Source organism: Macaca mulatta, chromosome 15, assembly GCF_049350105.2.
Source record: "Macaca mulatta isolate MMU2019108-1 chromosome 15, T2T-MMU8v2.0, whole genome shotgun sequence".
NCBI classification, from domain to species: Eukaryota; Metazoa; Chordata; class Mammalia; order Primates; family Cercopithecidae; genus Macaca; species Macaca mulatta.
This window is the reverse complement of record NC_133420.1, coordinates 46977653-46991019: the sequence shown is the minus strand read 5'-3', so window position 1 is coordinate 46991019 and position 13367 is coordinate 46977653. Positions and strand designations below refer to the sequence as shown.

The window sequence follows — 13367 nt, the reverse complement described above, 5'->3', positions numbered from 1 at the left end:
AAACCCCATCTCTACTAAAAATACAAAAAATTAGCCGGGCATGGTGGCACACGCCTGTAGTCCCAGCTACTCAGGAGGCTGAGGCAGGAGAATCGCTTGAACCAGGGAGGCAGAGGCTGCAGTGAGCCGAGATCAGGCCACTGCACTCCAGCCTAGGCAACAGAGCAAGACTCCGTCACAGAAAGACCAAAAAAAAAAAAAAAGTCCTTTCCATGAGGCTGCAAATTTTGTAAAATGAATCCAGAATGAACAAATTAACAGATGAAAAAGACATTTCACATAATTTCCCCTGGATTAAATGTGGTAGCACATGAAAAACTATCCTTCCTACAAGGGAGGAAACATAAAGCAGCAATCCCTTAACACAGATGATTTCCCCTCACACTCTTCACAGATTAGACTATGAATGATATGCAAGCTTCTTCTCCGTATCTTAACTTCCATTTAGCCAACAGTAATTAAGGCATTTTTCTAATCCAATACATTAATTGTCTGAGATCATTAAACTTTCAAAGCTTGACCTAGTGGCATGCTCCTAAAGTTAACAGTATACACTGGAATAATTGTGCTATCCACAGCACAACAATTACGGACTTGCAATTTAGAAAAAGCTTCATAAACGAAAAAATGGAAAGCTGAATCTTCCTTCTCCAGCATATTCTCACTATGTGTATAGACTTCCTCTATGGGCTTGAATCTAAAATTTTCAAGTTCACCATACCTTTTGCCAGTCATAAGTGTTTCTACAAGTGTAGAAACCAATTCCTGTTGATCTTGTTCATTGCCTAGTTCATAAACCAACCCAAGGCCCTTTGATGCAACATCTTGGCTAAGTTCTACAAGAAAGTCAGACAAGATTGTATTACTTTAAAAAAATTTTGTCTGCTTGCTATGAAATCAAAAGCTTTAAAAAGTTAACACTGACCCAAAATGATATCAAAGTAAAGATATAAAAACAGAATCAACATGCCTATTTTATTAAAAATAATAATAAATCATTTCAGTGGACATGGCACCATACATAAGTTACTGTAAATGAGAACCACATTCACAGAAGATCCAGTTCACAAACCTAGACAATACTGATGGACCTATACAGTGTCACTGGACAGTGCAGTGACAGATCATCCACGGGCTATAAGTCATACACATCAGAGATAAAACAGCCTCACAAGATCTCAATACACTCAGACCTAACTTTTAAAAGTCAATACAAGTCCATATGTTTAAAACAAGTTATAAAACAAAGCTACTACTGAAAGATTTAACACATATACGTTCACTCTCTCCTAGCTTAAATCAGAGAGGAAAAGTAACCAGAGGTAGAAAAAAGCTATTATGAGAGATACTAAAGAAGGCCTCGGCTCCATTTTAAAATGCAGAGTTGAGGAATATGTTCTAACGTATAAACCAATAAATAAAAAAGAATCTAAGTTTCCTATATCCTAACTAGAAATTTTGGTTTCCAAGCCATTAACATAACGCTTATCCTTACTGCTAACAAATAAGGTTTAATAATTGTTTTGATTACACAGCTCAAGAAAGTTTTCTTTTATGTTCATTAATCCAGGTTTTTCAACATTTAAAACACAAGTTCAATAAAGTTTAGAAATCAAATATTAACCAACAACCTACCATCATTTTCTGATAGAACTGAAACAAACGCACTTTGAATTTCTTTAAGATGAGACTGAAAGAAGAAAAAAGGCATTAGAACACTGAAACTCTACCTCTTTGAGAGAGTAAGAGTCTTGCTCTCACCGTGCACAAAATTTGTAGTCTTATTATCCAAGCCAGTTACAATCGCTGTTTTGCTCTCATCTTTATAGGTGGCCCAAATCACCTGGAGCTGCACCACTTACAGGTAGTCTAACACACGCAAGCTGACCATTGCCCTAACTGAGCTTCCCCATCTCAAGCACTTCTGACTTTATACCTTCAAGTCTAGAATCATCTTCTAGCCTATATCAGGCCACCATTCTTCATTCCTTCATGTACAATGTATTTCAAAATACCTACTATTGGTTAATGACCTTCACCCTCATATGCTTTCCTTGCTACTTATAAAACTGGTTTCCAACAGGGCTGACCACAGACAGCATGGCTCACCTTCACTTCTTTGTGGGTACTTAGCTTCCTCACAAGGGAAAGGAGCCAGATGCAGGCTGCTTGCCTCACATGTGGGTTGGGGCTGATGATATGTTTATTTAAAATCACATCCAACACCCATGGAACCACATCATTCACTTTGGCTCCTGGGGAAAAGCAAAAAAAAATAACAAAGAATTAAAATAATTCAACATAGTTTCCTGAAAAAATTGAATTGAAATCAACATTTGCATAACAATCCTATATTAAAATCTAAATGACTAAGGTGTTTAAAGTTGCTGAAGGAATCAATAATTATTCACTCTAGAACCTAGTGTAAACAAAATTACATTTCAAAGATACTCGAGTAACTTTTTAGTTCCTGAGAATGAAAACTTATCCCTACTCTTTAGCAATTTTTCTTTGTCTACTAGACGTTTCTCATCTTCCATCTAAAAACAAACTTCTTTTGCACTTACTTTCCTCCTCCAGCTACCATACTGTTTTTCTCCTTTCCTTTATTACTGCAGGGTTTCTCAAGCTCAACACTACTGACATTGTAGCTGGATAATTTTTTATTATACAGAGCTGTGCTATATACTGCAGGATGTCTAGCAGCATCCTGTGCCTTCACCCACTAGAGACCAGTGGCACCCACCCTCCCCAGTGTCTAGACATCACCAAATGTCCCCTGTGGGGCAAAAATCTCACTCCTCCAGTGACAAACCACTGATTTACATTAAGACCCTTCAAAACAGTTGTTCAAACTCATGTTCAAACTTTGCTCTTCTCTTTCCTTGAGCCCACTCCAAATCAGCCTTTTACCTTCTCTTCTCCATAGAAATTAGTCATAGAAATCACGAATGACTTTCCTGTTGCTACGTTCTCATTTCTCACCTTAGTTGATATATTGGCAGTACATGACATGGTTAATTCCCCTCCACCCCTCATCCCTTCACAGTTCCTCGCTGATCACATTACTCCAGTTCTCAGAGTCAGAATCCCTTCTTTTAATTCCCATAACCACAACTCTAGCTGCCAGCAGTTCTGCTATCTGGGTAACTACAATTACAAAACCAACAAGTCCTTACTAGATTCCCATAACATGCCTGGGATAATATGTACAGATGTTAAGATGGCTAAGACCTGGGCCCTAACTGGCTTCTCAAATGCTGTTCATTCTACTCACAGCAAGATTGGTACACTGTAACCAACAACAACATCCAAAGGCCGAGTAGCACTCAGATGAGAATGACATAGAACACGCATGATCAAAATTCACATCAAAGATTCATCAACCCTCCCTTCTCCACAATATTTTATGTTCTCCTTTCCCAAAACAGACAAAAATAGAACTTCAACATTGAATGGACAATCTGAGATTCCTGTGGATGAGTAAAAAGCCAAGCAGGATGCAATCTTCCAAGAAGAGTTTGAGGCAATACAAGAGTTCAGAGAATGAAGACTGGCATAGATACCTCTCTATTAACCTTTACTTGTTAAGTCACTATGTAAAAACCCATGGAGTCAGAAACATGCCTCTCACAGCAAACCCACTCCTCAGTGTGAGCCCTCCCTGCTGTCAAGCCTCTGTTACCACCTCTCACATGCAACCTGAAAATTCCCACTTCAGGTTTGGTTGTTTTCTTGCTAACAATGTCGCTTTCCTTCCTTACCGTCTTCCTTCTATACAAAGTGCTCCTTGCCTTGCTCCACGTGTGTTCAAAGAAAAACCTCAAAGAACTGACTCGGATTCAGCTTCTGTCAATCCACAGTTCTCATTACAGTGCAAGCAAAAGTGTGTTTTTCTATTTCCTTTAAATCTCTTTATGGTGGCTAATGAAATAATAAGTGAACGCATTAACGTGGAGTGAAGTGTTAACTGTAACACTAAGTGCAATAACTAAATTAATGCATTATTCATGATGGAACACAATATACAATAAAATGTTACCACGAGAATACTATCTTTTAATTTCCTCAATTGAGAGAATAAAATATAAAAACTTGGTGACTTTTCCTTCTGTTTAAATTTTTTTTTATTCTAGCTCAAATACTAAAATATATTTTCAATTCCAAATTCAAATCAAACCACAATAAATTTGAAATCATAATATATAAAACATAAAGTCAGAAACCACATGTTCCCTCAACTATATGCTGCCACTATATGGAACGCTAGCAGAAGGCACTTATGTAATAAGGGATTAAAGGACACATCATCTGGAAACAACTATACCTTGAATTCTGAAACTGGCTAAATACATAAATCCTCATGAAAAGAGCACAAGCTTCAAGGTGATCCAGAGCTGACTCCCCTGCTTGCTTGCCAAAGGGTCAGAAAAATAAGTTACTAATTTCATGCTGCCTTTTTTTTTTCTTTTTTTGAGACGGAGTCTTACTCTGTTGGCCAGGATCGAGTGTAGTAGCATGATCTCAGCTCACTTGCAACCTCTACCTGCCAGGTTCAAGAAATTCTCATGCCTCAGCCTCCCAAGTAGCTGGGATTACAGGCTTGTGCCACCACGCCCAGGTAAGTTTTCTATTTTTAGTAGAGACGGGGTTTCACCATGTTGGCTGGGCTGGTCTCTAACTCCTGACCTCAGGTGATTCGCTCACCTCGGCCTCTCAAATTGCTGAGATTACAGGCATGAGCCACTGTGCCCAGCCTCATGCTGTCTTCTTCACCCAACTATTTTTCTTGACTGAATGAAACTGGTAAAACAGATATAAATATTTGAAAAAAGTAATATGGAATGTATAATGGTTTTGCCTCAAATGTAATAACAAGAACAAAAAAGGGTTACTTGACAATTATAAATTGATTAGCTGAATATTTAGTACCAGCAGGAGGAGTATATTCCTCTTCAGTCACTAGCCAGGCATCTCGGGCAGCCACAGAACTAGTTCCTATTGCAGCGCTGGTAATGGCTTCGCCAATAGTGAACTGAAGTTCTATCTGCTTGGCCTGTAACGAAGGAAGTAAAAGCCATGAATGAGAAAACACATTTCCCAAAACCATCCATTTCTACAGAAAGCCTGCTTAAAAGTGTGTTTCTCAGCATGTTTTGTTTTCACTCTTTGCCCTAGCTTGCTTTCGGTTAATTCAATGGCTCAAAGGCCAGGGAGGGTGAGGGAGTGGAGGATATAAGAATCCTTTGAAGATATTTTTCAAAGTCTTTGCTGCCCTCCTCACCCTCAGTAGAGAACCACTAAGCAGTGATTTATGATTTCTGGAAGCATAATATGGTTCACCTAAGGAAGACTTAGAAAATCCCATCAACTTTGAAGCCATGTAAGTCTCAATATAAATTCTAGCCATCTTTCACCAGCTATATACCCTTATTTAAACTTTTTAAATTATTATTATAAGTTCTAGGGTACATGTGCACAACATGCAGGTTTGTTACATATGTATACATGTGCCATGTTGATGTGCTGTACCCATTAACTCATCATTTACATTAGGTGTATCTCCTAATGCTATCCCTCCCCGTTCCCCTCACCCCAAGAGAGGCCCAGGTGTGTGATGTTCCCCTTCCTGTGTCCAAGCATTCTCATTGTTCAATTCCCATCTATGAGTGAGCACATGCAGTATTTGATTTTTTGTCCTTATGATAGTTTGCTGAGAATGATGGTTTCCCCCTTCATCCATGTCCCTACAAAGGACATGAACTCATCCTTTTTTATGGCTGCATAGTATTCCATGGTATATATGTGCCACATTTTCTTAATTTTTTTTTTTTTTTTTTTTTTTAGACGGAGTCTCGCTCTGTCGCCCAGGCTGGAGTGCAGTGGCCAGATCTCAGCTCACTGCAAGCTCCGCCTCCCGGGTTCCCGCCATTCTCCTGCCTCAGCCTCCCGAGTAGCTGGGACCACAGGCGCCGCCACCTCGCCCGGCTAATTTTTTGTGTTTTTAGTAGAGACGGGGTTTCGCCGTGTTAGCCAGGATGGTCTGGATCTCCTGACCTTGTGATCCGCCCGTCTCGGCCTCCCAAAGTGCTGGGACTACAGGCTTGAGCCACCACGCTGAGACCACAGTGCAATCAAACTAGAACTCAGGACTAAGAAACTCACTCAAAACCGCTCAACTACATGGAAACTGAACAACCTGCTCCTGAATGACTACTGGGTACATAACAAAATGAAGGCAGAAATAAAGATGTTCTTTGAAACCAATGAGAACAACGACACAACATACCAGAATCTCTGGGACACATTTAAAGCAGTGTGTAGAGTGAAATTTATAGCACTAAATGCCCACAAAAGAAAGCAGGAAAGATCTAAAATTGATACCCTAACATCACAATTAAAAGAACTAGAGGGCTGGGCGCGGTGGCTCAAGCCTGTAATCCCAGCAGCACTTTGGGAGGCCGAGACGGGTGGATCACAAGGTCAGCAGATCAAGACCATCCTGGCTAACACAGTGAAACCCCGTCTCTACTTAAAAATACAAAAAACTAGCCGGGCGAGGTGGCGGGCGCCTGTAGTCCCAGCTACTTGGGAGGCTGAGGCAGGAGAATGGCGTGAACCCGGGAGGCGGAGCTTGTAGTGAGCTGAGATCCGGCCACTGCACTACAGCCTGGGCGACAAAGCAAGACTCCGTCTCAAAAAAAAAAAAAAAAAAGAACTAGAGAAGCAAGAGCAAACACATTCAAAGGCCAGCAGCTAAGATCAGAGCAGAACTGAAGGAAATAGAGACACAAAAAACCCTTCAAAAAAATCAAGGAATCCAGGAGCTGGTTTTTTGAAAAGATCAACAAAATTGATAGACTGCTAGCAGGACTAATAAAGAAGAAAAGAGAGAAGAATCAAATAGACGCAACAAAAAATGATAAAGGGGATATCACCACCAATCCCACAGAAATACTATAAACACCTCTATGCAAATGAACTAGAAAATCTAGAAGAAATGGATAAATTCCTGGACACATACACCCTCCCAAGACTAAACCAGGAAGAAGTTGAATCCCTGAATAGACCGGTAACAGGCTCTGAAATTAAGGCAATAATTAATAGCCTACCAACCAAAAAAAGTCCAGGACCAGACGGATCCACAGCCGAATTCTACCAGAGGTACAAAGAGGAGCTGGTACCACTCCTTCTAAAACTATTCCAAACAATAGAAAAAGAGGGAATCCTGCTAACTCATTTTATGAGGCCAACATCATCCTGATACCAAAGCCTGGCAGAGACACAACAAAAAAAGAGAATTTTAGACCAATATCCCTAATGAACATTGATGCAAAAATCCTTAATAAAATACTGGCAAAGCGAATCCAGCAGCACATCAAAAAGCTTATCCACCATGATCAAGTGGGCTTCATCACTGGGATGCAAGGCTGGTTCAACAGATGCAAATCAATAAATGTAATCCAGCACACAAACAGAACCAAAGACAAAAACCACATGATTATCTCAACACACGCAGAAAAGGCCTTTGACAAAATTCAACAGCCCTTCATGCTAAAAACTCTCAATAAATTACATATTGATGGGATGTATCTCAAAATAATGAGAGCTATTTATGACAAACCCACAACCAATATCATACTGAACGGGCAAAAACTAGAAGCATTCCCTTTGAAAACCGGCACAAGACAGGGATGCCCTCTCTCACCACTCCTATTCAACAGAGTGCTGGAAGTTCTGGCCAGGGCAATCACGCAGGAGAAAGAAATAAGGGGTATTCAATTAGGAAAAGGGGAAGTCAAATTGTCCCTGTTTGCAGATGACATGATTGTATAGTTAGAAAACCCCATTGTCTCACCCCAGAATCTCCTTAAGCTGATAAGCAACTTCAGCAAAGTCTCAGAATACCCTCATTTAAACTTCTATGAGCCTCAAAAACTTCATTTGTAAAAGGAGCATAATATCATCATCCACAGCATTAGGCTTTAAGAATTAAATGAGGAAAAAAAAAAAAAAGAATTAAATGGGGTTAACATACATAAAACGACTGTATAGTATGCTTGATTGTGGTTATTCCACAATAAATAGTAGCCATTATATTTTATTAACATTTAACAATTATTTAACTTTTTGCACTCTTAAATTTTATATCTTGATGTTACTTTTAAATGGCTCAGAAAAAATAATAATAAAGCATACATGAAATGTTAAAATTTGGTAAATGTGGATAAAGGGCACACAGGAGTTCTTTACACTATTCTTACAGCTTCACTGTAAGTTTGAAAGCATTTCAAAAGTCAAACATTTGAAAATTCTATATAGTACCCACTCAAATGTTTTAAAATTTTATTCAGAAATGTTGACATGATTCACTAGTAGGAATCACTGACCCAACATGTAACTACCTAGACCTGCATTTTCCACTTTTTACTGTGAACCAGAAGAAATTTAGGAGGAATAGGAGAAATAAGGGAATGAACAGAGAGCATGTGAGGGCTATGAACACGCTACTCTTCAAAGCCTAAAGACAACAGCTGAGACTTTCCTACACCAATCAACAAATGCTCTAGTGATGAGGCTTCAAGTACTAATGCCACATGCTTCCTAGTCTGAGGAAAAAAGATTTAAAGGCTTTAGCCCTACAGCTTCCCTGGTTAAAAGCTTTTCTTGGCAATTTCAAGCTGAAAAAAGGTATTTCAACATAATCCTTATTAGAGGTTCATTTTACCTGTTTTTGCATGTTTCCTGTAATTAATAACATCACAGCTGGCATTAAAAACAAAAAACAAAACTCCATAGCTACATTTATGAATAATATACTATCTGGACATTGCTGTAAATATTCCATAAAGGGGGGGTTCAATAGAGAAAATAAGAACAGATACATGGGGATTCATTATATTATTATTCTATTTTTGCATATGTTTGAAATTTCCTATAATAAAAAGTTACAAGAGGGAGCAGGCGGAAGGACAAAGTGGCTGAACAGGGGGAGGTGGAAATGGTTAACAGGTACAAAAAATTAGAAAGAATGAATTCAGGCCGGGTGCACTGGCTCATACCTGTAATTCCAGCACTGTGGGAGGCCAACGTGGGTGGATTACCTGAGGTCAGGAGTTCAAGATCAGCCTGGCCAACATGGTGAAACCCTGCCTCTATTAAAAATACAAAAATTAGCTGGGCATGGTGGTGTGCGCCTGTAATGCCAGCTACTTGGCTGAGGCAGGAGAATCGCTTGAACCCAGGAAGTGGAAGTTGTAGTGAGCTGAGATTGCACCATTGCACTCCCGCCTGGGCAATAGAGTGAGACTCTGTTTCAAAAAAAAAAAAGAATGAACGAGAACTACTACTCTTTGACAGCAAACTAGTGTGGCTATAGTCAACAATAATTTCATTGTACATTTAAAAATAACTAAAAGAATATAATAGGATTGTTTGCAACTCAAAAGATAAATGCTTAAGGGGATGGATATCCTATTCTCCATGGTGTGATTATTAAGCATTGCATGTCTGTATCAAAACATCTCGTGTACCCCATAAACATATACACTCACCATGTACCTACAAAAACTTAAAACTGAAAAAAAAAAAAAAAAAAAAAAAGCCCAACAGAACCTCATCCCCTCCCCATCTAATGCAGGAACATCAAACTGAACTGTCCACCAAAAAAGCACCTTCATAAAAACTAAATCAGGTGACAGATCACAGTACCCAGCTTCAGCAGACTAACAAGAGGAGACGCGCTGAACAGTGTGGGAAGAACACATTGCCTACACCTCCAGCTTGGAAAGAGAACCTGTATGCTTGGGTGAATGACAGCAAAGGGAGTGTGATACTTTGCATTGCAACTCAGTGCCACCCTGTCACAGCATCAGGCAGAATTCTGCCAGTGCCCAAGGAGGCAGCACTTAGACCAAACCTGGGCCAGAGGGAAATCAGTTTCTTCAGTGAGAGGAACCCAAGTCAGTTGACTAAAATGGCCTCAGGTCCCCAAATAAATTTCACCAGCAGCTAGGCCACACTTGGAGGGAGGAAAAGCAAGAATACAGGCGACTTTTTCTCGTAACCAGGCACCAGCCCACCAATAGTAAAACAAAGCACCAGGCAGAGTCTGAAGGCCCCATTTCCAGGATGTTCCTGTGGAAGAGCACTTCTAGACTCACCCCAGGCAAGAAAGGAATCTGCTTGTGTGCCACGAACAACCTAAGTCCCAAGTCCTGGTTGGCTCCAACACCTGCTGACTAGAACGGCCTCATCTTTGAAAAAGCATCAGCGGCAGTCAGGTGGTCACAGGTCTTCGGTGAGCCCTGGTACTGTGCTGGTCTGGGAGGCCATGGGCTTTGGGAGCAACTCAGCATGGTGCTAGCTGCTGTGGCCACAGGAGTGCCCACATTACCCCTCCCCTAACTTCAGGCAGCTCATCGTGGAGAGACACTCCCTCTATCTGGGGGAAAGAGAGGAAAGAGGGCAAGAAACTTTGCCTGGGAACCCAGAGAATGCTCCCTTATCTTCCCCAAGTCCATCAATGCTGCGTATCTAGGTGTCTGTAAGAGCTGCAGCACACCTGGGCTGAGGGTGCCCTCTAGTGCTGAAATGACTGCAGTGACCACAGGCTTAGGGAACTCAACACTCAGTCATATTTGAATTCTTGGAAGGCCCTCTGAAGGACAGGTACAAACAAGGCCAGACTGTGAAGACTGGAATAAATATTTACTCTTCAATGCCCAAACACTGATGAATGTTCACAAGCATCAAGGACATTTGAGAAAACATGTTTTAAAAAACATTCACGCTAAACAAACAGACTAAATAAGCAGGCACCAGTGACCAATTCTGGAGTGGTGTAGATATGTGACCTCTCAGACAGGGAATTCAAGATAGCTGTTTTAAGAATGCTCAACAACTTCAAGAAAACATGGAGAAGGAATTCAGAAACTTTTAAGAGAAATTTAGCAAAGAGATTAAAATGGAGGAAAAAATCAAATCTTAGAGCTGAAAAAATGTAATGGATGACTGAAAAATACTTCGGTGTGTCTCAACAGTAGAAACGATCAAGTAGAAGAAAGAATTAATGAGCTCTAACACAGGCTATTTGAAAACTCACAGTCAGAGGAGAAAAATGCAGAAGAATGAGATACACTTACAAGATCTGGAAAACAGCTTCAAAGAGGCTAAGAGTTATTTGCCTTAAAGAGGAAATAGAGAAAGAAACAGGTGTAGAAAGTTTATTCAAAGAAATAATCAACAGAGAACTTTCAGAACATAGAAAAAGACGAACACCCAGGGAAAAGAAGGTCAAAGACCAAGAAGATTCAACCCAAATAAGATACCCCAAGGCATACAATAAACTTGCAAAGGTTATGGACGAAGAGAGGATCCTAAAAGTAGCAAGAGAAAAGACGCAAGTAAGATATAAAGGAGCTCTGATATGTCTGGTGGCAGAAGCCTTACAGACCAGGAGGGAGTAGAATAACATATTCAAAGTGCTGAAAGAAAGGAAAGAAAGGTAGAATAAGAGGGAGGGAGGGAGGAAGGGAGGAAGGAAGGAAGGAAAAAATCTTGCAACTGAGAATACTGTACTCAGCAAAGCTATCCTTCAAATATCAGGGGAACCAGCCCCCAATATTTCAACGTAGGTTCTTTTCTATTTTCCCTAAGTGTCGGCCAGTCTGAGAAAGAGAAAGAGTACAAAGAGAGAAATTTTACAGCTGGGCCTCCAGGGGTGCCACCACATACTGGTAGGAGTGTGATGGCGACCTTGAGCCACAAAACCAGCAAGTTTTTATTCGGGATTTTGAAAGGGGAAGGGGTGTATAAACAGGGAGTAAATGACAAAGATCACATGCTTCAAAGAGCAATAAAAGATCACAAGGCAAAGGCAAAATTAGAATTACTGATGAGGGTCCGTGTCCTGCTGTGCACACATTGTCTTGATAAACATCTTAACAGGAAACAGGGTTCGAGAGCAGACAACCCGTCTGACTAGAATTCACCAGGCTGGAATTTCCTAATCCTAGCAAGCCTGAGGGTACTGCAGGAGACCAGGGCATATTTCAGTTCTTATCTCAACCATGTAAGACAGACACTCCCAAAGCGGCCATTCATAGACCTCCCCCTAGGAATGCACTCCTTCCCCAGGGTATCAATTATTAATATTCCTTGCTGGGAAAAGAATTCAGCAATATTTCTCCTACTCACACATCCGTCTAAAGGCTTTAAGCAAGAAGAAAAATATGGCTCTATTCTGCCCAACCCCGCAGGCAGTCAGACCTTATGGTTATCTTTCCTTGTTCCCTGAAAATCGCTGTTATTCTGTTCTTTTTCAGGGTGCACTGATTTTATATTGCTCAAACACATATTTTACAAACAATTTGTACAGTTAATGCAATCATTACAGGGTCCTGAGGTGACATACATCCTCGGCTTACAAAGATGATGGGATTAAGAGATTAAAGACAGGCATAAGAAATTATAAGAGTAGTGATTGGGGAAGTGATAAATGTCCAAGAAATCTTCACAATTCATGTCCAGAGACTGCAGTAAAGACAGGTGTAAAAAATTATAAAAATATTAATTTTGGGAACTGATAAGTGTTCATGAAATCTTCACAATTTATGTTCTGCCACGGCTTCAACCGGTCCCTCCATTCGGGGTCCCTGACTTCCCACAATATTGAAATATAAAGGAGAAATGAAGACTTTCCTGGGTAAACAAAAGACAAGGGAATTCACCACCAGATGTGTCTTACAAAAAATGCTACAGTTCTTCAATCTGAAAGAAAAGAACTCTAGCATGCAACAAAAAATGTAAATACACAAATTCAAAATACTCTAATACTGTATAGAGTATTCTAAAGATACTAAAGGCACTCTAATACTGCATTCTAAAAATACTCTAATACTGTATAGAGTATTAAGAGTACCTTTGTATTAGAGTATCTTTAGTATCCTTATCTAACACTCTATAGAATCTTTAGTATGAAGACTAAAACATAAACTTCTCAAAAATAATGACTACAACAATTTGTTAAAAGATAGGCAATATAAGATGTTAAGTTGAGACAACAAAGAGCCAAAAAATGGGGGTATTGGAATTAAAACAGAGTTTTTTTAAAGTTTTTTCTTTGCTTGTTTTTGTTCTTTTCTTGTGATCAGTGAAGTTGTCATCAAACTTGTTATATTTTCTGAAACCCATAGGGAAACCATAACTCAAAAAACAGTCTAAACAGATACACTAAAAATAAAAAGTAAAAAATACTATGAGAAAAAAGTCACTTATCCACAAAGGAAGACAGAAAGAAAAAAAGAGAGGACTTCCAAAACAACCAGAAAACAAAAAAAAAAACTGTCAGTAGTTAAGTCCTTATT

The 13367-nt window shown here is 39.7% G+C and overlaps 1 protein-coding gene across 7 annotated transcripts in view; it reads right to left on the bottom strand.

The window, feature by feature from the left end:
• The window catches only part of ECPAS (Ecm29 proteasome adaptor and scaffold), a 125407-nt gene that overhangs the window by 31066 nt on the left and 80974 nt on the right, over positions 1-13367 (bottom strand). For all 7 annotated transcript variants that reach the window (XM_077968343.1, XM_028834989.2, XM_015117110.3 and 4 more), the window contains 4 exons: positions 4933-5056; positions 2110-2255; positions 1636-1690; positions 722-836 (listed from right to left, as the gene is read on the bottom strand). In XM_077968343.1, coding sequence (XP_077824469.1) covers positions 722-836; positions 1636-1690; positions 2110-2255; positions 4933-5056 — 440 coding nt within the window. The remainder of the gene's footprint in view (positions 1-721; positions 837-1635; positions 1691-2109; positions 2256-4932; positions 5057-13367) is intronic.